General features: G+C 35.1%; 1 protein-coding gene across 1 annotated transcript in view; it reads left to right on the top strand.

Annotated features, from left to right (window-relative positions):
• GPM6A (glycoprotein M6A) overlaps window positions 1-27,978 on the top strand; it is a 120,961-nt gene that overhangs the window by 57,519 nt on the left and 35,464 nt on the right. Inside the window, exon 2 of the mRNA XM_042014906.1 lies at window positions 26,202-26,394. Coding sequence (XP_041870840.1) covers window positions 26,202-26,394 — 193 coding nt within the window. The remainder of the gene's footprint in view (window positions 1-26,201; window positions 26,395-27,978) is intronic.

Raw genomic sequence — 27,978 nt, 5'->3', positions numbered from 1 at the left:
GAAAACTATGTTTGGTTTTGATTTGTTTTATTGTAGCAAGGACTTATGAGTAAAGAACTGTATGGAATATCCATTGACAAGGGATTTCCTGATCAGCATACCAGAAAGCTGATATAAGGGTATTGGGTATGACTGGTTTTTTTGTGATTGTAGGAAATGGCCTAGATAGCTTTTGAAGGCCTTTTCTTTTTCATTTGATATCATATGATAGAAATTAAAATCTGCACATCTTAAATATCATATACTGTTATTTACAGAGAAGTTCCAGAAAAATCTACTGTTCCATTCTGGGTTAAAGCAAGCAAAAAAAAGAACAAAGGGGGAGAAGAGAGAATTCAGCACATGAATATACTTCTATACTTGCCTCATGTCATCTAGCAGAACACCAAAATTCAATGTCATCAGAGAGCTAGGACTGGAAATAACCCATATACTGTGCCAGCTTGATGGGTCACTATTTTTTTTTTAATTTCATGGAAAGGAAAATGTTAGCATAAAATCTGCTTGTCACAGTTTATAAAGTTCTAGGAGCTACAGCTGTGTAGGCCATGTTATGACCAATAGAACTGCTTTGAGCAGTAAGCTGTTAAATCCTTTGGGAAAAGCAGAAAATTAAAGGAAAAAAGTATTCAAATCTTCAGCTTCATAAAATGGTGCTCTAAGGACTAATGTGAAATCAGCTTTGCAAGGTGGGAACAAGGTTGCTGCAACTAGAAATCCATACAAGTTGAAATTTGAGCTAATTGCTCAATTGTAAACCCTGAAATATCTTTAGGCCATTATCTTTAAAAATCGACATATGCCCTACTGATCTCACACGGTTACTGAGAAATTTAGTGTTCTACTCCTGTAGTGAGGGACATGTGTAGTTAATTGCCCAAAAGAAAATAGTAATTTAACTAGACTAGAGGAAGCCTTTACTTAACATCAAAAAACCCTCCAGCATTTCCTTGCTAAATTTGTCAAGAATATAAATAAATCTCTCTCAAACTCTTTGCTGTTTTTTAAAAACATCAAATCTTTTGAGGCCAGAGAAGGATATTCTGTAAAACATCCCAGTTGTTCTTGAGAGCTTTCTCCTTGTCTGGGGAGTCAGTCCCACTTTTAGCTTCTCCTCAGGGATTTGACATTCAAATAAGGCAAATAAAATAACTCAATAATCAATAAGGCAAACAAGTCTTATCAAGAACAACAATTCTTGTTAACCTCTTTATTTGAAGGAGAAAAAACCCCACCCTAAACTTACGGAAGTAAACTCTTATCCATATTCCTTTATTAATTATTTGTACAAGATATTGTGTTCTCTTTAAAAGCCTTGTTCCAGATTTACCTGCTAATGTTACATCTTACACTCAATTCAACTCTGCCATGATCTGAGTTTGCAGTCATTGAGAAGATAGGTATTTTGTTGAAGAAATTGATTGAAATCTTGTAAGAAGCAGTGTCGTACTCAAACCAATACACAGAGATAACATGAAGACAAAGAGAAAATGGGACGGAATTTTGCTAAAACTTTAGTATCTGACCACTGGTTGAAGATAAAATATTGGTCAGCTAAGCAAGCTCATGCTTTGGTCTTGAATGTGCCAAATTCTGTCATGAAGAAAGAAGACAATCCTTAACAGTCTTCCATGTTCCACTAAGGAAGAAAAAAATCAGATAGTATCTTTAGAAGAAAGCTACTGTTTTATTTAATGCTTTCCTTTATAGACAGAAAAGAACAATGCCTGTATTTTTGATGTGTTCAAAACAAAATTTAAGACTCTACCACATTTATGGATGTCAAGTAGGTCCCAGAAGTTTGTATTTTTTGCAAACTTCCAAGACAGTTGCATTTCTGAAAGATGCTGGTAGAGAAGACTTGGTATTTAAACAAGTACCAAGCCTTTTCTGTATTTAAACATTTTGAGACAGGAAATATAATTGCAGCCTATTGTCTCTGAATTTCATCTCTATTTCTTTCTGATAATGAAGTTCACTTTTCTTCTTTCAATTTTTCTTTTCCTGCATGTCTTATTATCAGAACACATACACACAAAAAATAATTAAATAGTCAAAATTTCTTTGCATATATATTTCAATATTTTTAACTTGACAAAAGAAACCAGGGGCTTAAGGGAGGTTTTGTACCAGATTTATGCAATCAAACTCACTTTATTACAAAGTATGTTGAGCAATAGTTTGTCCCTGAGGAGAATAATGAACTTATGACTCAATTCTGACTGAATAATTTTTCAACATATCAACAATATATTTCTAGCTCTTTAGAAGAAGTGGAAAAGAAGGAATTCAAACATTTTATTTGCAAAATTTTTTCAAATGTATTTTTTTTATGAACACTGGGAGTTTTTTCCCACTTTGTCTGGGTTCTTTATCTTCTTAAGACAAATTATTGACAGCAGTTTTAACCTGTGCTTCACTGGGAACAAATGCCTTGGCAGCTGGCCATTGTAACAGATTTTCTGGGTGACATGCATGTCCTATACTGATCTTGCCAAAGCCTGGTGTTTCAGATAGCTTCCTTTTCAAGAGCAGGTGTTCATTTATTCCACATCATTCTGCAACCTTGGCAGATGAGACAAAATTCAGAACTAGTGCAAAAGAGCTCATCGATCCAGCTCCATGGAAATAAATCTTAACACTTGGAGCTTGAACAAGAAAATCCAGAAAGAGGCAGAGTGTGAAGTGGTGAAGTAGCTGGTTGGGTTTAGAAAAAAATGGTGAGTTATACCTGGACATACTACCATATTAATTGTCTGGATTTTGCACTTTCAATGGAATATGCCAATGGTTTTTCTGGGCAGGAATCTTACAGTAATGACAAAAATCTCTTTGCATAAGTAGTTGTATCTGATTGCAATAGCTTTATTCTTTGTTAAGTTTCATTACCTCTCTTATTTTCTTTTACTTTTATTATCTTGACTTTATCAATGTTGTTTTAATTACACATAATGTAAACTGTCAAAATCCATCATGAGTGCAAAATACATGCATGGGGTCTGATAGCAAAACTGTGCTTGAGAAGTGTGCTTGAAAGTGTGTGCTAAAACACCACAAACTGATGGAGAAAATATTTTCAGCCTGTGCAAGGTCCATGGATATTGTACAATTGAGGGAGGTAAATATTTGATGAGTTTCATACTGCAGTAAACTCTATTTCCATCTACTTTCATTGCCACCACCTCTGTTCCCTTGCTTAGAAAACATTAAATGCATTTTATCTTGAAATCATTCCTTCACCTTTGCATAGACAATGTCAATTAAACGAGCTACAGAAAACACTTATCTTATGCATTTCTTTATTTATCCCCTGGCCAGTGTAAATGTTTAAAAGCTGTTTATCAGACTTATGTCAGAAAAATAAACAATTGTATCTTATTAAGCCTGCTGAGAGAAAATAAGTTACTATAAAAGCTATAGAGTCTGTGTATAAAATAAAATTGAATTAGAGCCACCTAGCTGACCCACTCTGAACTGAAGACTTTCTGTGATGATTCAGAATCTTATCACAATGATAAAAGAACAAGCTATGTGTTTCCACAGGACCTATTGTAAAATGATAGTGCATTTAAAGGGAGGAAAAACCAAGAAGATGAAATATGACTGCAGCTCTTGGGGACATTTCTGATCTTACTTCATGCATAAAAAAACTGCTTAGGTATTCTTATCAGTGTACACTGGAGAGCATGTAGGCCAACAACCAAGTGGGTTTCTCAGGTGGATTATGGAGCTTGTGTTGCTCTGTGGTGGCACAACTGCTCTGATGGAGATACCTGAGCTTACTGCAGAGCATTTCTGTATGACTTAGAATTACAGAAATTTACTGTCTCAAAATAAAAGTCAGGTTCATCAAATCATGAAAAATTAGCTATAGTTTTGTGAGAAATAAACACCAACTTTCTAAAATAGATTTATCTCTAATTTGAATGCAACCACAAGTCAAGTCTTTGTGTTCTGCTGTTTTTAAACAGACACTCCAGTCTAGAAATGACAAAAGTTCATCAAAACAATATGTTCCTGTGAAATATTTTATTCTCAGTGAACTTGCCTCTTTGCAATGATTTTTTAAGCAAAAAATTACTGATCAGCCCAAGTTTTTTTAAGAAAAAAAAAATCAGTAATTTTTAGACTTTCAGCAAGGTTGTAAGCTTTTCTTTAGTGGTGCAAGATGAAAATGTGTATAGTTATCAGCATCATGCTAACATTGACTTCACAGTGACATACTTTTCTTCATATTCTGGAATCATTTTTCTTGATCTGCAAAGCAGTGGAAAAGGACACTGTGTTATTATGTGTTTTGGGCAGACTTAATTTGACTTAGAATGCTGTAGGTTAATTTTGCGTAATTAAAAAAAGAATTGCAAAAGCACTTTGATATTACAGTGTTAAGGTGTATATGGGGTGATGAAGGGGAAGGAATATTGAGAAAAAATCCATTAATATTAAGTACTCATAATATAAAAATTATATTTTGAAATAATAAAGGACTGAAGGATCTCTATTTGGTCTCTTAACCTAATTGGGTTTCAATAGTGGCCTTGGCACAAAAATTTTTCAAAGGTTGTGAAATTGTTTTTGAAATGTTCTAAAAAAATTTTGTACAGTGCATATAAAAAGTATGTGCTTTCCTTAGTATTGGGAGTATCTGTTCTGGGTCTTTCCTTCTGTGTTTCTTCCTGTGTTGTCTTCTTGTTAAGACTTTTCCCATTCCTAAAAGGAGGTCTAAAGCAACACAAACCTCATGAAGTCTTAAGCACAGGTTTTAATGAAAAAAACTAGCCAAAGAAGTTTCATAAAGCTAAGTTACCTTGTCTTGGTTCTGTCCATTAAATAACCCTCTCTCATAAGTGCAGTTGTTTTTTGCTCCATCCCTATCTGCCTCTTGCTTTCCTCATAGCCCTTTTACTTTCATTCTTTAGTACCTTTGTTCAGGACATACATAATCCATGGAAAACCCTTCTGTAGCTAGGGAAGAAAACCATGAATATTGAAGAAACTGGACCCTGTAAATCTACTTACGAGGACTCTAGAGAAGTAAGAAGGGATCCCAGCTGGAAAACATCTGGGGTTAGGAGAAGGTAAAGTACAGAGTACCCATACTCTGACAACTGCCTATGATCCATCAAAAAACAATATTGCTCTCTTTATTGTTCTGCAGGCAGGGGAATTATTGATATATAATCCTGGGTTTGGTGATAACTATTTTTTCAAAGCATAAATCATTATGACATGTTTATATTTGCATTTTAATAGAGAAAATTGTGATGAACTATTGAGCCTGTGTTTTTCTTTTAGGATCTTTTTTAAGGCAATCTTATGTGAAACTGTTGCTAGAGTTGTATAAAGTAGTAGAGTTTCAGAATAAAACTACTCCTGGAGACTTAAAAACTATTCTGGATTATGTAGATCTTAGAGACTTTTGGTACTGTACATCTCCATCTTACCTACAGTTGTCACCCAAATGCCTACAGCTAAAACACAGCATAGTGAAAGACAAGACTATAGATTTGGAAATGCAAACTGCACAACAGAAGCAGGTTCTAACATTTTAACTGATTTTGACAAGCAGTAAGTTCATTTTTTGTTGCCAATGTCGCTGTAAGTTTGTTTCTTATTTCCTGAGACAAAGATGTTGTATGGTTTTTGCTAGAAGATTCTTAAAATTCTTTTAAGTTTTCTGTATAAGAGAGCTCACAGCACATTAACTTTCCCTGGTTGCTCTGACTATTTGGAACATTTGAAAGACGTTATTCTTTTGAAAGAATTTTTTTTTAAGTTTTATTTTTAATAGCAATGTTAATAATGGTTCTGCAATTTCAACAATGTTCTAGTACAACTTGTTTGTTACTGCAAGTTAGCTTTCTGTTTGGTCAGTTATCATTGTTTTACTGATCCTATTTTTACGAACTTCTGCATTTGTATTTGTTTTGGCTTTGTAATACTAGTGCACTGATGACTGCAGATATACTCTTCTCATGAGGACCTTTAATGTGCTGCTGACCTTTAAAATGTCCAGGCTTTTTTGGATAGTAGTCAACTGGAGAAGATCTTTATCCCTCAGGAAAGACATTCCTAGAGGTCTTGAGAACAGAAACCAGAAATGTCTATTAGTCAATTTTGTGTGTGTATGTGACCAGGAAAATAACACTTTTGTATATGTTTCTAATGAGGAATTATAATGCTTTTTATCTTTGCAAAAAGGTGTGTTTCTAAGGAGTAGTTATAATCTTCTTTTCAAGAAAGTGTGTGAGTAGATTTTTTGTCAGAAAAAATAATTGGAACATATTCAGTGATTCTTGAGGCCCATCTGGCATTAGACACCAGTATAATGGCCAGGAATAGCCTTGCAGGCTGGGAAACCGTAAGTGTGACAGTGTACCTTAACACCGCACGAGAAATAAATGTTGCACCAGACTCCCAGGCATTGTACTGGGTATTTACTCTGATAAAAACTGCACGTGGAGCAGAATGTGAACAAACACTTTGGTGATACTTAACCATCCTAACTTTAAGTGTGTGGGAGTGGGCATCATCTCGAAAATGAACTGTCTCCTTTTTTTAGTGCAATTTTGGAGCCCATTCAGCCAGCATAGCTCTTCAAAAGCCTGTTGGTAGGAGTCTTTCAAGCTGTAGTAAGGTTTAAAATAAAAAAGGCCACAGCAAAAAAAAAAAAACTTACAAAAAACCTTTCATCAGCAGAGCTGAAAATTGTTCCATGCTGAAATACCATCTGCTCTCCAAAAGAAAGGATTTTTACTAGAATGCAGTATGTTTGGATGAAGATGCACCCTGCTGCATGTTTTGCAGTTTTCCTTTGTTGTATTTGCCCCACCATATTAGATAATTTTTGAAGTCTTTGACTTCTTTATTAAATTTAGTTGAGTAGATCTGAAATATGTGCTTTCTGTCTGAAGGCATGCTCAAATTTTAGAAGCATTCTTAGGTTCTTTATCATCATCATCTAAAGCATTATATTGACCTTTTCATGCCTCTTTAGAGCGATTTTCCTCAGAAGATACTATTTGAGAAAACAGAAGAAAGTCTTTTAAGGTCATTTAGATGAGCTCACATAAGCATATTGCCATTTGTGCTTTGTGGAAATTAGCAGTTTTCTGTCATTAGAGGATATATACTTGAAGATTCATTAGGATTTTTTTAACTGAGCTTACAGGAATTTGTTGGCAAAATGTAGTGCCAACCTTCATTTTTTTGCTATTCTAACCTATAGAAAAGCTGATTTTGTGTGAGGGTCCAATGAAAAAAAATCATGCTGGTTTGGCCTTGTTTTGCCCATCCTCTCTTGTCAGAATTTTAGGTGTATGAAAGTTAGATTCATTTGCAAATGTGAGAATAACCTGTCTGTTACTTTATAACCAAATGTTTAGAAGAAAGTGTGAGTCTTCTATACTGGCAGCAAATACAAGTTTCTGGTTGTTATGTTTGGCAATTTATGGAAATTGCAGCTTTTTTCTTTGCTTTTCTCTCCAAGAAGAACTGCCCTTTAATGGAAATTCATTTGCATAAAACTGTACAGTTACTTATATCATGAAAACTGCTTTGTACTATATATGTGCCATTCCTTCATGGCTCAGAGCCCAGGCAACCTTAAAAAAAAATGCAGTTTTGAGTTTACTAATTCTAAAGATGGATTTCTGGAGGTCACTGTATGTGATTGCAGGTAATATTTACTATAGTTTATCCAGAAGGCCATTGGTTTATAAAGTTTATAAATTGAGTTTAATGTGTTGTAGGAGAAGTATTTTTACTCTCAAACATTACTAGCAAATGATAGAAAAAAGCAGTTTTCATTTCATCTGCATTACCTTGTATCTCTTATTAGCTGGTCTCTTGATTTACTCAAGGACTCCTTCAGTTTCTGATTTAGTTACTGAAATTCTATTCAAAGGTCTATGTAAATAGTGGGAGAATTTGACATCACTCAGGCTGTTCAATAGTCTGTAAAGCTGAGTCCACTGGGAGTGGCCTGAATTTTCAATTTATCAAGTCTGATGAATAAATTTTGGTAGGGTGTCCCATACAGGAAAGCAAATAATTTCTTTTTCCCAGTATCTATATTTGGCTATGTAAAGCCTCTTTAGTGTGTAATGTTGAATAAGAATAAGGAAAGGCACATGAGAAATTATGTAACCATAAAAGGAAGATGTTGTCTGTGCAGTATATAGCGCCAGCATGTGCTGCATGGAAGCCAGACAGTAATGCCTGTGTGGAGTCTTCGAGCTGTTACATGTAAGGTAACTCTGTAGCATTGCTGGAACTCTAAATATTTACCCTTAATATACTCAGTAAGGGCACATCTAGCTCCCTGACTCTGCATCCTGCATCCACGCTGAGATTGCCCACCAGGAATTCTCTAGCTGTTCACAAAGCTACTGTACTCTCAGTGCTGAGTGAGCTTTGTTAGCTGTGCAAGGGAATAATTTACTGCAAATTGATTTTTTTTCCCTCATCATCTCTTTGGATGAATTCTACTAGGCCAGGAAGCAGATCAAATCCCTGGAGGCAGCTGAATTCTTTTTCCGTGTGCTGGTGTCTGTAACCTAGCCTGGTATGGTTGAAAGCTGATTGGCAAAACCCATGTAACACACGGATACACTCCTTGCATTAAAACAGAAAAGAATGTCAGATTCAATTTTTTTTATAAGAATGCAGTGGATTGACTAACAGTGATCTGAGCATAATTTTGGAAATTTCCCATGATATTTATCTGCGGCATCTGGAATTAGAATCAATTATAGTTGTTACAATAGCAGTTAGAATGCTTTTCATGGTGCTCCCTAATGATGTTTGCCTGCAGCATACACAGCTCTGAAATCTTTACATGGGGAGGAGATAATTGATTGTGGAGAGAACTTTCATGCATTCTTCTGCACTCAGGCACTACTAGATTTGGCTGTGTGTCTGAAAGACTAAAGGATTTGTCTTCAACCAACTAAGGAAACAGTGTTGCACATCCAACATTGCACAATGTTGCAATATTAAGAACTCAGTATCTATAATGAAAATACTTTTATAACATTATATGCATGAGTTGTTTGCAGCTTGCTTATGTTTCTTATGTGTTAGCAAACAGAGAATATTGTAACTTTCCATGTTACATAATATCCTCTTCATAAAACGGAAATTCTCAATCGATGTTGTTTCAATAAATAGTAAACCAGTGTCCTGGTTTCTGCTGTCATTTATGACATCTGGTTGCAAACTCTCATCAAAATGTTAATGCCAATAACTTGCATATTTCTCTTATGCATAGTTAATCAGTTAATCTTCAGCTTGTTGGTAGGCTCATCATGTTGTTAACATCTCATCAGAATAGGTGGAGTTCACTTAAAATTCAGTATTTCAGTCTATTTCCTTTCACATACATTGAGGATTTGGTCTCCAGAACAGCTCTCTTCCAAATCCTTGACTACTCCCTATATGGTATTTACTGCTCTCAATTTCATTTCACGTTTTGCAAGTTTAAAGAAGACATAATCCACATACTTGGCAAGTCAATCAGAACAAGCTTGTCTAGAGTTCAGATAATATATGTAATTACAAAAGAAAAGTTCAGAACTCTTCAAATACCTCCAGATAGAACAGGTAATGCAAGAGGCAAAGTAGGAAGGCTGTCTAAGCTTTGTTTAGATTTCGTTGGAGAAAACCAGAAATGGACAATTATTCAATGAACCAAAACCTGTGCCTGCCTTGTTTCCTCAAAGCCTAAACACAAAAGGAGCATCACTTGTCCGCTCTGTGCACTTCCGCTCTATCCTGAAACAGCTAAAGTTGTGAAATCTCAGTTTCTTTTATTAGTTGTTAATTCAGAGAAATCACTTGGCTTTATTAAAAACTGTGTGTGTATTTTAATTTTGGCTTCATTAAAATCTTTAAAAACAGATAAAGAAAGAAAGATAGCTTAAATTTACACATCCATTTGAAAATGCTAAAATATTTTAAAAACAAATAGACCCACAACTCTAAAAATCTGTGAAAATCATAATTTCCCTTCCAACAGATTGGTTTAAAGGAGCATTTTCTGGAATGTTTGGGGCAAGTAGGTGAAAGCACTGCTCAAAATACCTGTTAAAGCAGTCAAAACTCTTTTGACTGGCTGTACGGCCCTGTGCAGCTCCTTCACCACCTTAAGAAGAAGTGTAGTGGCAGTTAAATTAATTATCTACTTGTAGTTTGTATGGATGATATTAGGTCACAAAGAATCTGATTCTTCCATTTTAATAATTTTGTCTGTATCCCCATTGTGAGTACTCTGACTGTGGCCTGTTATCACACTGCAGCAGCTATTGAGTACAACACAGCTTTGTTCTCATACTTGAGTGATGAGTTTCCCAGGTAAATGCAGGTGAAGGTGTGTGCCTGGAATAATGACATTGTAAAGTTGACTTGAAATCCCAGACAGAATGGCCTAGACATAAGTGAAAGGGACATAAAAATTGATACAATAGGAAAGACATATTCTCCAATTTTTTTTCAAAAAACCAGAGTTTAACCTAAATTAAGTTGTATAAATACTTATACATAAGTGTGGTATGGATACACATATATCCACACCTTTTACATTAGCAAATTATTTTCCTCAGATGTGTTTGTCTTTTTTTCCTTTTTTTTCTGTCTCAAACCTCTCTGTCTGTTGACCTTTTCACATCTGTACTTTTTTAATTTCCCAGGAGTAAAATATATTGCTCTTAGCATAGTGCTACAATGAAGAGACTGTATAGGAGCTCAATAAGACTTCCTGAGACTGTGACCTTTTTTAATGCTAAATGGCTTACCTCTGGAGATAGATGTGCTAACCTAATTAAATTAGTGCAGAAAAGCTGCAGTGGATTAATTTTGACAGTTTCAAGTTTTAAAAAAAAGTGGTTTACAGCTATCGTGTCTTTAATTTTGGTGTAAAAAATTTACATCTTTTCACTTCCTCTAAAAAAAAAGGTTTTTTCAGTAAAGTTAGATACAATGTTAAACTACTTTATCAAACAGGCCTTAATGTTATTTTGTTCATGTTTATTGAATGGCTAGTAAACTTTTAAATTGAAGATAATAAAATGAAAACAAATTTAATCACCAAATGTGACCGCAGTCAACACAGGACTTTTAGCAGTAATCTTTGGTAAAAAATCACTTCTGTAAAAGAGACAAATGTCTTTTACTTGTGTAGTAATAGCAACTATGTTTTCCTAAAATATCTGCTGTTCCATTTCTATAGTGATCTTGCTTTAAATCATCAGCAAATTTAATAAGATATTTTATATATTTCATAGCTACTTTATATTATATTATATTACATTACAATATATTACATATATTACATACATTACATTAGAAAGCTTTTAAGGTCAAGCCTTTTGAGAGTATGAGAAAAATTATTTACATCTCAAAGACAAACACATTACTTGAAAATTTTCTGTTTAACCATAATAAAATAACTACACATCTTTTGCAGTAAGGAAAATCCAATATAAATCTTACATACTACAAATATTATTTGAAAGGCTTTGTTTTCACTGTCAAAGTACCAATACTTCTGTGAAATATTCTTTTGAACTTGTTTTAATATTTCTATTGTTTCTATCCAAATATGGTATATTGCCTTGATTTTTGCTTTGTTTGATTTCTCTCTCTGGAACTGCTTCAGTGAAATAATTTACTGGAAAGTAGATATTTCTGGCTGTGAAATGTGAGATTAGCAAGCATCCTATCACAGTGGTGTAGCTGAGAACTACAGAGATCTCCAGCTGTAGAGCAAGCCAGCAAAAAAGGAGATGCATGAGAAATGAGAGCCAGTCACCACGGATCATGGCTGCTGGTCATTGCTTCCTTATTTCAGGATTGGCCTGTCTTTTTCTCTTTCATGTAAAACCTTTTCTTTCCTCAGTATTTGGAATTTGGGAAGAACAAAATTTGTAATAATAAAAGTCTAAAGCCAACATAAACTGTACTCAAAGACTGCAGCCATTTCTCATTTTAAAGTTAAGGCATAGGAAGGGTCAACTGGTATACAGATATCAGATGATTTCTATATCTAGAGGTACAGGTGAAACTGTATCTATTCAAGCTGTCAGTGTACTGCTGAATTTCATAGAGTCTTGTAGTTTATATTTTGTGCAAATCACATGTAGATAGGTTTTATTCTGCATTATTTGAAATTGGTTTCTTTCTAAAGAAATTTTAAAAAGAAAACTCTAACTGTAAGTTACAGTCTTAATGCAATTTTGTTTAAGGATTAGGTTGGTCTGACTTGGTCTCATAATCAATGGTTAAAAGAATGATTAGTAGATGTCTGCCATTATTAGGATTAAAATGTTATATGGAAGCTCTACTTTTATTTTTTAGCATGTTTCCCACCTTGTATTGCCTTTGGTCTTTCACAGATCTTTTCTTGCTTTTATGTGCCTGTCTTAAAAATAGTTCCTTAACCTTAGATTTCTATGAGGAAAAACCAATTGCATCTAAGTATCTTACAAAGGAACATTTGTGAAACAAGAAAGTAGTCTTTAATGGCAAAGCAGCAGGTGAGTTAGAGTAATATGAAATATGATTTTAGAATCTGTTCTTGAAGTGGAATTTTCTTTTCTGTGTCCCATATATTATTTGTAAATGCCTTTTAGTATTTTCATATACTAGTAGAAATGCTTTTCCCACTCTACATAGAGAGTGAAAACAAAATGCGTGCTTAATTCAGATTGATCTTGCACTAGAGTCTATTCTGTTTGGTTGAGAGCCATTTTCGATACAGTTATTCATTCCTTTACTTTAAAACTTGTTTCTACATTGAATACTTGTTGAGTTTTCTGTTGCTGCTGGAGTCAGCTATAAAGGCTGTTTAACTCCAGCAGGAGGTAGCTTAGGTTTTATTTATATGGGGTTTTTTAAGCCATTAGAAGTCAGTTACAGATGTTTCTGTTCACAAGAAATACATAACTCAATCCAAGGTCTTGGTAGAAGGAAACTTAATGACTCTGTTCCAACAAAAAAACTTCCAGTTTTATATCACTAAGATTTTTAGTTGTAGACTTGAGTAATTATGTAACATGCTGGTCCACAGAGACTTTGCTTATGACGTGTATCTTTAAAGTTACTATCTATAAAAAAAGAATGTGTAAATTTGCACTAACTAAATGATACCTGTAGATTGTTTATTCCAAGTTCATTAACAAATATTTATGTTTGTGTTTTATTTACGTCTGCAAACCTGTTTATTGGTAGATTCATTAGTTTGTGGTTTTAAATGAGATTAGCTGTAAATTACTATACAGAAGAGTTCAAGCAGCACATTTTAAAGTGCTATATGTATTCACTTTTTTTTTTTGTAATATTTTGAGTGGCATTAATTAGCTTCATGGAGCAGTCTTCATAAGTAGTCGTGTCTTGAAGGATAACAGTTATCTGCCCCATCATGATCTAGTTCTTAATTTTTTTCCTTTCTGAGGTGTAAAAGTGACAGTTGTATAATTCTTCCATTAAAAGATTATGGTTTCTTTCCAGAAAGGAATATTCAGAATGTTCAAACTTTCATACCGAAGCTTTTAGCAATTCCTTTTTCTACTACTTTAGTTGAAGTTCTGCCCTTTTGGATAGTAACCATGACAATCTGTGCATGTCTGTTTCATTGAGGAATATCTCAGCCTTGGAGAGGGGTGGTGAACAAGGATGGGGGGAGAAGAGGGAAGCAATGTTGTGTTCCTGCTGCTCATTCCCCAGAGCAGATGAGCTTTCTGTCTCCCAGCTTTGAAGAGAGCTAGCAAGATTATCAGCTCTGGTTGTTTCTCAGGCAAATAGGTGTTCAAGGGAGTGGGAGTAGCCAAGATGAAGACAGCCTGTGGGTAAAGGGAGCAGATGAAGCAAAAAGAGGCTTTTGAGATAAAAATGTAAAACATCACTTAGACATTAGAATCAGAAGTTGCATATGATGTAGAATAAAGAGAAAGGGCTATACAATGCCAATTAAATTAAAGTTTTAATTGATACCATACCCAAAAGTCTGGGCTTTTTGAGTTCTAGAAATCCACTGCTTTCATCTGACAGCTGTGTAATATATACACTCTATCCTCTCCAGCAGTGAAAAGATCTATGAGGTAAAAAAAATCATTTAAGGAAGCTGAATATGTGGTATTTTATTCATATGCTTTTGACCGCTATGCCCTGCACGGCTGCTGGGAAATTTCCTGAGGTCAAAGTATTCACATCTTACCTCTAATTTCAGGTTTTTTATTTCTGAATTTCAAACACCAAAAATTAGAAATGATAACAGAAATGTCTACTTGATTATATAAAGAGCTATGGAAATGTAAGTGTTCTGAGAAATCATATTAATCTTATTCTGAGTACCAAACTGAAGAGTCACTTGGCAAACAACCTCTTTGATCCTCTGCTCCAACACTGGAAAAAAAGGAGGATGCTACCTTCTCTAGAATGAAGATGTGCAAAAAGCACAAATAGCTAATAAATATGTAAGAGGTTTGTAGAACATTCAATTAAAAAAGATGAGTGCACAGAAAATTTAAGAAACCATGTTTTCTGGGTTTTCAAGATTTGAATAATGCACTAAAAAAAGAAAAAAATATGTCATTTAAAGCCTCGTATAGCTCAGCCTATTAGTGCAGACTTATATTTCAGTACATACTTTGTAGAAGTTTTTCATTTGGGAGAAATAGTTCTGTTCAAGGCTGAGGAAAAGAATTGAGGGATTGATTCTATGAACTCTAGATGAAAGATGAAAAGGATACTTATTTTCTAGTTTTATGATCCATGGCATTGTCATTCACTTTGTAATTAGAGTACTAATTGGTGCATAGAACTAGTGTTACAAATTACTATTGTTTTCAATTGGATCAAACCATGTTTCAATCATCATCCATGCATTATTGATATATATAACATGCTTATAACCTATTTATTAACAACAATAAATTGTTAATTTATTTAATGTACAAATCTTACATGCATGATCTATGAAGTGCTTGTAATGGGCAAACTCTGAATTAACTGACTCACTTCTTCATTATTTGTATCACCTTTGTGAAGCTAGTTTGTTTTATTCCTGTCCCTTTAGCTTTAGAGTGATTTTGAAGCTGACAAATGTTGTCTGTGTTAAATCAGCCGGAAAGTTTTTTTAAGATTATAAAGATTGGCTATGTTATGCCTGAATGATTTGTATTTCAGGCAGTGACTGCTCTGTGTCAGTAGCTTTAATACTTATTAACTGCTAGATTGAGATCTGTCTCACTAAACAAAAATGAGCCTAATGTACTGAAGACTCTATAACAGCTAATCACAACACAGTTTTCTGTACATTGTTGTAATCATCAATGTCCCAAGTATGAGTATTCATTTCTGGTTTTAGTTTCTGTCCAAGGTGTGAAAGTGTAAGTTTTTTCATGTATATAATTAAATTATTTTAATTGGTACTTTTTCTGGAAAATTTGCATTGGTTTACATTGAAAGGTATAACAATACTGATAAAATCAATCTTCCCAAGCATATACAGGTCCTTTTTCCAATGTTTTCTCTTAATAACTTGTTTCTCTCTCACCAGAAGCATTACCCCCTTGGGCACACATAAACAAAACCAGCACGGAAATTTATAAACCTCTCAGGTGCAATTTTTTTTTATATGAATGTGGACCAATGAAGATGTCATATCTACTGGTGTAATGTCATCCAGTTCTGGATATCTACTTCACATTCTGTATATTTTATTGAAGTTACAGTGTTAATTTGGTTTTAAGTCAAATGGACAAGCCACAGGTTTTCAGCCAAGCACGTGCTCAGCACCTTACTAAGTGGAGCCTTGTGTAGGTCCCTAAATAGTAGCTAAGCCAATTTCTTTGACAAGCTGTGAGGTGTGCAGCCAGGAACTTTTGCTTCAATTAGTTCTTTGTTAGAATTAAAATTGACAGGGCTGGGAGAGGTAGCACTGATACCTTAAAGGATGCATACAGCATGAAGGATGATCATTTACCTGTCCATCAAAGAAAAGATAAACCAACCCTAGAGTGATGAAAAGGTTAGTTTCCTGTTTGACTGGCAAAGCAAATGAGACATTTTGCTTTAAAAAAGTATTTCCAGTCAATCCAAGGTAACTTTCCTTTGTTGTTGAGAGTTATGGAGTAGGAAAGAAATACAGAGTAGCTCTTCAGGATGTTGTGCAGTCTCTGCTAAAGTTTGGAATGTACCCTCGCTATGTGAAATCTAAACCTTTGATCATGACTCATGATGAGACTTTAATCCAAGCCACTGTTTCTTTGCTGTCACTACAGCTTAGATCTGCATTTTGCCACAGGGTACTAATCAGGTTTATTGCTTCACAGTGCTCTTTTATTAATATATGATATGTAGTGATTCTCATAATTCATTAGAAAGTTATCCAAGTTCAACAAATACTTTGGCAGCACACTTTGGTGCAACAGAGGGGGTGAACAAGCTATTTGACTATTGATAAAAGAGTACAGTCCAGTATGATGGAAAATGGATTTGTGTGTGTATATAAATATATGTGTATATTTATTCATATTCATCTATTCTAAGATGTGTTTCAGTTATTCAGGAAAAGAGGCTGTAGGTAGCCTGTTTGGTTTTTTTTCCCTTCCAGATTTCAGAGGAGTTCAGATGGAACAAGAGAAGCATGTTTGTCATCTTGGGATTAGCACATACATGTGACTCCTAAACTAGGAGAAAGAGAGCGTCTCTTCTTCCTTTCTGTCTGTTTTCATGCTTTGGGCTTCAATGACAATTCAAATCATGTTTATGTTATCTGTGTCTCTAAACTTAGCTGAAAACTTATTTTTAATATAATTTAGCTCAAATATAAAATACATGTTTAATTTGGCTTTGAAAGTTTATTATATCAGTTGATGGTAACACAGAAATTATGTATCTCTCTCCCAGGTGGATTTGCTAAACATAGTTGCTTGAATAACTAAGTCTTATAGATGTAGGCTTCTTGAAACAATGTTTCTTCTCATTGACAAAGTAGCTTATTTCATTTTACTTCAACTCTACATTAAGACAGTGAATTATTTGGTATCTAAATAAGCAATCCATTTGAGATTTAATTGCCTTGAATAAAAGTGAAGAAATGTGTTCAATGCATATGATAAAAATGTAAATCTAAGGTATATTTCTGATGTAGGAGGCAACCATGATTATTAGTGAGCTTGCTGAATTACTTTTTTTCTACAGTGAATGTTTGTTTAACAGTGTGTTAAATATTACAGTTTGAACTGGAGTATTGAGTAGTTAACAAGGAACAAGGGACAAGAAGAATGAGGGACAGTTCTGGATGAAATCATACCTAATTTTAAGCAGTGTACAGAAAATGCACCAATTCTATTACCCTTGTTCAGGTTGAATCGTTATCTGTTACTCAGATCAAGACAGCCTCCATATGAGAAAGGGAGGGAGGGATTTTGTGTAATGTACCATATTTTATTAAAATACCATGTAATCTCCAGACCCCCATATTTCAAGTGAAAATAACCATGAAAGAAAGAGCTTTAAAATTTTTATATGCATGAAGGATAAAAAAGTTATTAATAAATTAATTTGTAAATTAGGTCTTTGAAGGTCTTAGTAACTTTCTTTTTGAAAAAAAAAATTTTGCTGCACAATTTTCACTTCTAAAAAATATTGGTGCTGCTACAAGGAGGTTTTACAAACATAAAAATGCATTCCATGAAACTCTTGAATATTCACTGGACTACTGACCTAGGCTGGTATAAGAATTCTAAACTTTCTAAATAAAATTTCTCGAAGAATTAAGTTCAGTTTAGAAAAGTTTTTACAACAATATATTTTCCTAGTACAAGTACTGAGCAACCTTGTATTGATATACGATAGAGTAAATAAGCAGTTGATTATTTCAATTTTGTTTCTGTGAACCTACTAGGAAAAAAATGGTAGATAGAACTGAGCTGAAGTCAGTTATGTTCCTTAGACTGTGACCACTCTATTCCTTTTGCTTTAATGACTACTGAATATTTTCTGCATTTCAAAGCATGTTGAAGGATCAAATATTTCCCCTTTATTGCTTCAAGTATTTCCACATTTATCCACACAATGAAACATCATCTCTTAAAGTTGTCAATAAAGCTGGTAATATTTTGTCACTAAAGAATTCCTCACATACACATTCAGTCTGTGCCATCTCTTAAGGCTGCATTTTCAGACCACTTTATTACAAGTATGGAATTTCTCTTTTCATTTTTGTTTTGAAACCTCTTTTGAGGATTTTATTGGGGTTTTTTATGTTGGTGAAAGTCCTTTGTATCAACCTATAGACAAAATGTAGTAGTAAATAGGATGGAAGATTGTGTTTTTTATGCTGCAAAATTATCATTTTTGTTGTTGGCGTGGAGTTATGGGGGGATATCTGTGTGCAGACTTGATAAATCCATGGTGAGATAATCCCAGTATCATTCAAATATCTGAAGTCATATTCTTTTGATGACTGAACATTTCTCTAAGTTAGAGAATCAGAGCACAGTTGGGATGGATGTTGCAAAGGTAAATATTTTGTCCCTTTTTTTGTTAAAGGAGGAATTGTGTGAGATATTACAGAGCAGCTTCTGGCTGCGGGTTGCAGATGTTTTTCCTTCATATAATTCCCTGGGAAACAATGATATACTAACCAGTCTACAAAGGTGGCTTCTGGGAATTTTTTTTTTTTTTTAATGCAAGGTAATATAAGCACAGTGAGCTAGTGAAGGGGTGGGTTTGTGGGAGCTACTTCCAAGATCCAGCACAACCAGACTATAGCTCCACTGCTTAAAGTTGTCATCTTGGCCAGTGGGATTCTTATGAGCAAACATTCATTATAGTGATTTTGAGAACTCACAGTCTTAGGTATTTTAATTTATTTTGAGGAATTTTGCATCTAAATAAGAAAAAGTCTTTATGATTCCTCTTAGCCTTGGTCCCATGTTGAGTGCAAAAACTGATGCAACTTTTAACTGCAGAATGACTGTAAAAGCCTAAGGACTAACATTCTGGTTTTCAGTATTAGCTGATATCTGATTAGCTAATATCAAATCACACTGTGGAGATAAGTCAAAGTAGATCCAGTAATGATACATAATTTAATGTGTAAAAGGATACATGCATATTTGGTTTTTTATTTTCACGCAATTAGTTGCCTGTTTCTGAAAATCCTTTTGCTTGTTGGGACATTATTCTTGCTTTTCTACATACCTTGTTTCTTATAACTGTTCAATGTCTAATTTACTTTTCCACTGTCTTAGCAGTCAGGATACCAGAATTAATTTTGTGGTAAAATTACTTTTTTTTGCTTGACAGGTAATTCTGTAATTGCAAGCATTCTTATTGAAGGTTAATTTAAATGACAAGTCATCTCCTGAACAAGACTGAGAAACAACTTTAGTTCTGAGCATTTGATGTAATTTTCTTCTGATTTCCAGTAGATCTTGTATAATGGGAGATTGTGGGAGCAGAATGGGGATGTATTCCATTAATGAGCCTGGGACCAACCACATGGGACTGTGTATGCAGCGCTTCTTGAGCAGGTTTCCAAATCAAACTGCAGGGGTGATCTTTGATGATTCATTCCCAATGTTGCTTCACCTCATTTCCAGCTTTGTAAAACCACATCGTGAATGTCTTGTCTTTATTCTGTCTTTAGGATAGTATTGAGGGAGCTGGATTGCTTCTACCTGTTCCTATACTGTGATGTCCTGGAGACCAGTTTCAGATCAGGGAGTCATGCTGCATGTTGAATAATTGAGAGTATTAGATATAAGTAAAAAGTGATACTTTTTGTTCAGTACAATGTGTTTTGATGTCTGTATTTATCAATTAAAATATTACGTAACAATAGCTTGACTTGAGGCTAAGTCTATCTTAATAGAATTCAAAAGTAAATCTGCATGTTTCATGATGGGGCTGTATTTGAGTTGATTGGCCATGAAAGCTGTATGACAAGTGATACAAATTTAGATATGTGGAAAGTGCATGCCTAACCAGGCATGGAAGACATAGAAGATTTTTGTTATTTTGTTTTCCGTTTCAAGTTTATGTAGCTCTCTGGCATTTTACTTGGACTCTGCTGTCCTATCTCCTAATATTATATAGAAAACTAAGGAAAAATAATTTAAGAAAAATTGTTATTAAAATGTTGTGTGTTCTTCAGAGGTATTTGTTCCCATTGGAGATGTAATTATCTGTGATTAATCTGTAATTCTTTGCAAATGTAGTTGTCTCTGATTAATCATCATATATTCCAGGTGCAAACGAGTTGGAAAGGATGAAAAAAACCCAAAACCAAAATATCCTTCTGTACTGTCTATTGTTACTTTTTATACAATCTTTTAATATTGATTTTCTTAATGTTAATGTCTGGGGTGAATAGGTTTTCTTAACTGTTTATGTAAAAGACTGTAACATAACTGCATTCTGAAACTGGTTCTGATATCATTGATTTAAACTTCACTTTCACAGACAGAAGTGGCAAGAGATGTAAGTCCTGAATCTTTTTTTTTCTTCTAAATATACTGACCAGAAACGGATTGAGTATTTCATTTGTAGTTGTATGTCCTGATCCACACTGAGGAGAAAGAGTTCACATATCACTAACACACAAAGAAATTATTGTGGTGATGCAATTTGTGTGCATAATTAGATGTAAACCACAGGGAAAATTTCTTCTGCTCAATATCTAAATCTTCAACCTTCTTAGAGATTGTATAAACAGAAGGTCAACTTATCTTTGGCTGATGCACTTGGAGATATAATAGAAAATTTGCACCCAAACCCCAGAAACTAGAAGAGATTTGCACATATTTTCTGTATAAGGTGGTTTAGATATCTATATCAAGAATGTTTCTGATGTAGACAATAATAATTGTACTAAGGGGAGGAAAGAGGTAGTTGTCTATGAGATATTTGTTGACCGGAAAGTGGACATATGTAGTGCAACATGAATGTGTTGAATTTTGATAGCTGAATATAGTCAGTGTCTGGAGTTATATTTCATCCATGTAAAATAAAATTTCTTGTCTTGCCATCTTCTGTGTGTTTCATGATGAAATTTTCTCTTTGGAATGATTTTAATAAAATAGAGGAAAAATGGAACAGCACAGAAAAAAAAAAGATGGTGTTTTTGATTGCCTCCTACGGTTTTGGTGAGGAGACATGGTCCCAGAAGATTTGGATTTTTACCTGAGAGAAAAATATTGGTACACACAAGCAAAAAAAAGACAGTAGATGTTGAATTATATAGCACAAGCTTACTGTGCAGAGTGAACAGTTTGAAAAGTACTGAAAACTGTATTTGAAGCTGAGAACAAACATCAAAGGAGCATACAATGTTTTTCATCTTTCCTAGTAATGATTTCTGTGACTGTATGTTTTAACTGCCTTGTGAAGTTGGTGTTCGGAGAGGTGAATGACTGCCTGTCTCGCACAGACATAGACACACATCGCACAGCTGAGTCACACTCTGTGCTGCTTATTCAATGTCACTGCTCAGGTTAAAATAGCATTTCTATTGTTCTGTTATTAAACAGCAATTTTCACATTCTGAACAGCTGAAAGAAAAGAATTGGAGCAGATATTACCTATTGCACATTACCTTGTGTGGTGTATGAATGATGTGTGATATCCATTTTAAAATCATGGTGCTGATTCACTGGCTTTCTTTAGTTTTCAGTTGATTTGACAACACTGCAAAGTCTAGAGTTACTCATGAAGTAAGCAGTGAGAATGGTAGTAGGGCTATGGAAGAGCTAAATAAATGAGGAGGGCTTTGAGAATATGTGATTATTTGAAAATTTCATGTGGTTTAATTAATTTTTTCCTGGTATTTTTTTATGAATGAAAAGATCTTGAATTAGTAAAATATACCACTATTAAAAGCTTATAAGGCTTATAAATGTGAATAGTTTTAATGCAAGAGATGAATAGAAGCACTTCTTCAGAAACTATAAATTTGTTTCTGTTCTTTTACAACTTTTGAAGCAATGGGGGAAAAAATTATTTGTTTTTGATTAGATTTTTCCTTGGATTGTACCTTATTACATCTATCATTTATACTGTTTTTACTTTGTTATGCTATTTTACTATACTTTTACACTGTTTCACTATAGTAAAACTCAAGTAATATCACTGGCTGAGGGTTTTGATGGCATCCTAATTTGTGGCATCTGAGTGTGTGCTCAGCCCTCACTGGACTTAGAGAGTGAGGTGCAGCAGCTTCAGAAGGTAATGCACAGCCAGCAGTTCCCATACAACAATGCAAACAACTTTGTCCCTTCCACTTCACCTTTCTCAGAAGGGGAAAAATAAATCTTTACAAAATCTCTCTTTCTCTTCCCTGCCCCAAGCTATTGCAATATTAAGAAACACTCTCCTTAAAGTCTGTGTGTCCCTGAAAATATTTAGGTCTACTTTATTTTTTCATCTTCTACTTTACAAGCCCTCATACATCATTCCTGTTACTGCTCTATTGTCATCTGTCCCCCTCTTTTTTACTTTCTCATATAATGCCCATAGATGTACAGTGGTACTAGTTTTCTGAGGCTTTTTCTGCTGTTATTCTGTGCTGAAAATGGCAATGGGCATTTTGTGATAAACTCTGATGGCAGGTAACTATGTATTGTCCCGTAGTTGTTGTTCAAATAACTTATTTTAAATATATATTTCTTAGGTTTTTTGCCTTTTAGATGGTAGATTTTCCAGTGAATGATTTTTTTCTAGTATTTTTGTAGGCTTTTAGACACTGAGGAGTCAATCACAGTTATTATTAAGGGTAATCTTAGAAAACAGGACCAAAGGTATTTTAAGACATTCCTACAGTTATCTGCATGCAGAATTAGTTACTCCAAAAGCATTTGTACAACTTCCTAGTCTGTTCCTAAGATCTTGGACTGATGAAAAGGCCACAGAATCCTTGGGTATAAAACCCCCATAGTCTATCACTGAAGAAAGACACTAAGTGATCACAGGGCATCCAAAGCCTTGTGCTGCTGAAGAGGAGAGCTGCCTGCTGCCAGTGGAGTAGAATGGCATGAATTGCACTGACAATGTGTTCTTCAGCCAGTACTGTAGGGGCTCAGAGAGGAGGGGGAGAAATGGAATGCTCTCACCTAAAAGCGTGGAAGGTGTTACACCCATGGACGTGCGTGGTGGCTGCTGTACAACAGGTTACTCAGCAAGACTTTGGCAGCAGTTTGAATATATGGATGTGCACATTTTACCTTTGGTATTTCACAGTTGGCTCTGATATAGTAAGTTGTCCTTAAACAAGAGTAGTCTCAAGCTATAACTTTCTTTCTCTTTTTTTACAACTAGCATGCATAGTTGGGTATTATTTTGTCTTTTATATATTTACTATATTCAATGTTTATTATACTGTATTTTTCTACCAGGAACTATCCAGCTATTTGAATACTGCTTTCCATACTATTACTTATATTTACAAAATAGCAAGGGGGTTCTCTTTGGGTAAAATGTGAACATATTTGAAAGTGGCTTAAACTGTTCTCTTCAGGGAATCTTTTATATAAATAGTTGCTAAACATACATGTATGAGTATTCAAATTTGTTCATTAAAAGCAGTAAATGAGGGTTTCAACAGGCAGAGGAAATTATTACTTTGCTTATCTAGGCTAAAGGAAATAGAAACATACCAAATTAAAGGGCAAAATATGAAATCACATAGAGAAGCTACATTTGAGAATTAGACATAATTAAAATAGACATACTGTCCTTAAAGAATGGCTTTTCTCTTTTAACATATCTCTGGTACTATGATTTAGCATAGCATAAAGCCTTTGGAACAAGTTAAAATACATTGAATCATACCTGTTGAACATCTTATATGTAATTTTTATTTGGCCTTTGTCTGTATAAATATTTAAAATCTATATGCTCACTTTGTTTTCTATCCAGGTCCATTTTGCTACAATCTGGTAGTGTTTAGGAGAAAATAGGACTTCTGATTACTGAGTAAATGCCTGTTTGTCTTCTCTCAGCCAGTGGTTCCCACCTTCTCTGTCCCTTCAGAAAGTAATAGGAAGGGTTCCACAGGGTGTAGGAATTCTTATGGGATTGATGAGATTTGCAAGAGTCAGAGATGCTGCATTCATGAAACTAGGCAAGGTACTGCCAGAAACTTGAGCACACCTACTGAAGGAATGTTTTGTTGTGGAACTGGGCATTGTTTTAGGCATTGTAATGGCTGGGCAAAAGGTTGGCCTTTTATAGCTGAAGAGCAATTACCTTCACTTAAGAAACATTGCACAGAGTAAAATACATTGAGAGCAAATTCAACTGTATTTTTTTCTAATTCTGTGCTCTTTGGTGGATTTCTTTCTTTATTCTTGTGAGATATTTGAGCTATGCACATGGAATTGGTGCTGCAGGCACGAGCAATTCTGTTGTCACAAGTTGTCGCAGGTTCGGTTTGTAACCGGGCGGAAACACCAATTTAGTGTAGTGGTTTGGTCCAAAATACTCATTACTGTTTATCTTTCGTGAGATAAGAATTAGGAGAAATGCAAAACAGGCACCAAACTTCAAAGAATATAAAGAAGTTTATTAACAGACCTAAAAAGAAGAAAAAAATTGTACCACCTTCAGAACTCTCCTCCTCCCCCCACCTTCCTCCCTTCTCCCACTGACAATGTAAAAAGACAACCCTTAAGATGTTCAGTCTGTTTACCACTTCCATAATAACCTTGTTTAGTCCATTTAGAAAGAGAAGTCTCTTCTTGCTCATGCTATGAAAACATTATCACAACGAGACAGCCGCCCACTTCCAAATATTGTTCAGTCCATTTAGGAAGAGGAGTCTCTCTGCTCGCATGTGAGTCCTTTCCCCCGACTTGCAGCTTTTCCCGCAACTGCTTTCGAGGGTCCACTCTGGAAGTTTTTTGGGGTGCAATTTTAAGGTTGAGCCGTTCAGAAACAAAAACAGAGGCCCTTCTCCTTCCCTGGGAGCAAAGGGTCTTCCTCATCTTCATCGTTAGGACTATCTCTGGGAGCATCTCTAGGGACTGAGGTTTCTCCTTTCCCGTTTGGAGCAAAAGTCTTCATCTGGTCCATCTCTCCCTGTCCAAACTTCTCATGAAATTACAGCTGCGTCAGCATCTGCCTATCTCAGCGCAGGTGCTTTTGCTCACGAGTTGAACACTCCACCCCCCATATCTTCATGAAATGACAACAGGATACTCTGATATATCATAGCTTCACAACAGAATTTCAGCTTTAAGCATCTCCTCTCTCTCTTCCCTCAGGTTTTCAGCTCTTCACAGCAGTAAAAGGGTTAATCTCACCTTGGCCTTGCAGCTTTGCAGTTGGAATGTTGAATTTTTCTTATCGCAGTGGAGAGGGGGGAGAGCCGAGCCGCTCCGGCTGCCCACGGCAAGGCAGTGGGGGGGGGGGTTCCATGGCTGAAACAGGTCCATGGCTTCAGGATGGCCGTGGCCCGGCCCGGCCTGGCCCAAGCAGGGCCTGGGCTGGCCCCGCTGGCCCCCACACGGGGCCCGCAGCCACCTGTGCCAGCGCCGGAAACGAGAGAGAGCTTGGAGGGGGAGTTTGCCTATTCTTAAATGTGGATCACAGAGGTGATCACAACTTTAAGTGGCTTAGAGAATTGTCCATATTGAAACTGGCCAGCTGATAGGTTCTATCAATTCCCAGAGGAAACTGTAAGCACCCCTTAGCAAGGACGTCCCTTCCAGGACTATGCTTGCTAACCTATGACACAAGTGTATGTCCAAAAAATTGGAATAAACCTATGATGATGGAAGGAATTGGACTGAATATCCTTTTTTTTTTTTTTTTTTTTATGGTTTTCCTCTTATGGAGAGTCCTTCTCAGTAATCTGATAGGTGACCAGCAGGAATTGTGAATATAAGTATAGCCTAGGACTGACATTGTAACCTGATCTGAATAAAAACATGAAGCTCTACAAGGAACTAACTGTTTAACCATTCAGGTTAATCAGGTGGCATGTCTACATTTAATAGGTCAAGTAGCAACTGAGAAAACTCAGAAGCTGGATCAACCTTTCACAGGTTTTCTGACAGTCTGAGTTGTTATACTCAACTTAAACTCTCTTTGGCCTGCAGTCTTTAATTTTCAGTAGTGTTTCTCAAGAATAAAACATTCTTTTTGGTTTTTTGATATAATTTAGTAACGTATAACCTTTTTTGCCTTTCTTGTAGGATGCTTCGAGTGTTGCATCAAATGCCTGGGAGGTATTCCCTATGCATCTTTGATTGCTACCATCCTGCTCTATGCTGGAGTTGCACTGTTCTGTGGCTGTGGACATGAAGCACTTTCAGGAACCGTCAACATTCTGCAAACCTACTTTGAGATGACAAGATCTGCAGGAGATGTTATTGATGCCTTTACCATGTAAGTTCTCTGTTCCTTTTACTTGTTTCCTTTTAAAACTGCTGAAAAATTCCTTAAGGAATATAAATTTGACTCAAGAAAATGTTTTTTTAGTGAAAATCACAGAAAAAGTAGTTTGGGTAAGCTTAGCAGATTAAGTTTTGACCAAGCTGATATTTTTACTATTTACAAGGAATTTGTAATGCTATTAAATATCCCACAGCTCTAATTAATTTTTTACTAAAAAGTAGTTCATATAATATTGATGAATCTGTTCCATGCATCCTTGCATAAAAAAACCCAAAAAACTCCCAATGTCCACAGAACTCTAAATAGATAAAGCAGAATTGTGCAACAAGGAACAGTTCTGGGAATAAACAAAGTCAAGAATTAACCAATAGGTTGTGCAGAACCCTGAGACTTGAAATGTCAAAATTCTATTGCCTCTGTTTTTTCTAGAATTAATCTGTTTTGAAGGTTTCGTGCTTTACTATTCCTGAAAATTTATTTCTGGAAGACCTTTGTTTTGCTGAGCATCAACTTCTCTTTGTTAAATTTATTACGTTTACAAAAAATAGTTTTCTGTATGCTGAAATTAAAAGGAACGTTTCTAGTATCTTTAAAATTGCCTCTTTAGAAAAGGATTTTCTTAGATATTTGAAATTCAAGTTCTTACCTGGCTGCTAATGGTTGTAACTAGAGCTGAAGCATCCTATCCTTAAATTTGTAATTATTTTCTTTTGTGAATATTTTTGGTAAAAATAAAGTGATTTGATCATCAAAAAAATAGACCTCTTATGATGAATAGTTCCATAATAAACATCGAAGGGCTTAGAAGCGATCAAAAAAAAAACCAAGTACCAACTAATGGAAAAATCAGAGAGAAAACAGAGAACATACTTATGCCATTGTATAACTCCCTCTTTCATCCATATCATTAATACTGTATACAACATTGGTGCCTGTAAGAACAAAAAAAGGGTGATTATAGAGCAGCAGATACATGGTTAAAATTTGAGTATAGGAGCATTCTTCAGTCTAGAAAGGGGGTAATTAAGAACTGTTGCACTTGTGGTCTGTAAATTCACAGTATTGTGAATAAGACATGCAAGATTAGATTGTCTTTCTATTCCAGTACAAGAAATTTGAGGTATCAGATGGAAGTAATAGGCACCAGATTCATCAGGAGCAAATTCTTCAATTTTTTCATAGCAAAGCTATAAACCTATTTGTATATTATGGATGCCAGAAGTTTATATGGATTCAAGGGAAGACTAGATAACCTTGGAAAACAAATCCATTGATGGTTTCTAATGACACACAGATTTATCCAGCTCAGGAAGTCACAAAGGCTAGACTAGTGCTGGAGGTTATCCTGTTGACTTGCCTGCTCTTGCTCTTTCCTTATATTCATTGTTTGACGTAGGAAAATGAGCAAGATATATATATTTGATCTGACTGGGTACCACTGTTTTCATGAGAGCTAGAAATGGAATCTTAAATTTCTTAACTTCTCTTGGGCTATGTTATCAACATCCTTTCCAAAGCTTCTCTGAAAATTTTAGATGTACTCACTGTGGGATTAGTAGCCAGAAGGGAGAGTGA

The sequence above is a fragment of the Corvus kubaryi genome, unplaced genomic scaffold, assembly GCF_017639235.1.
Source record: "Corvus kubaryi isolate FWS band 111438036 unplaced genomic scaffold, C.kubaryi_AGA036_p1.0 split3-131, whole genome shotgun sequence".
In the NCBI taxonomy this organism is placed as follows: domain Eukaryota; kingdom Metazoa; phylum Chordata; class Aves; order Passeriformes; family Corvidae; genus Corvus; species Corvus kubaryi.
The sequence above is the reverse complement of the archived record's forward strand: the minus strand, read 5'-3'. Positions and strand labels throughout refer to the sequence as shown.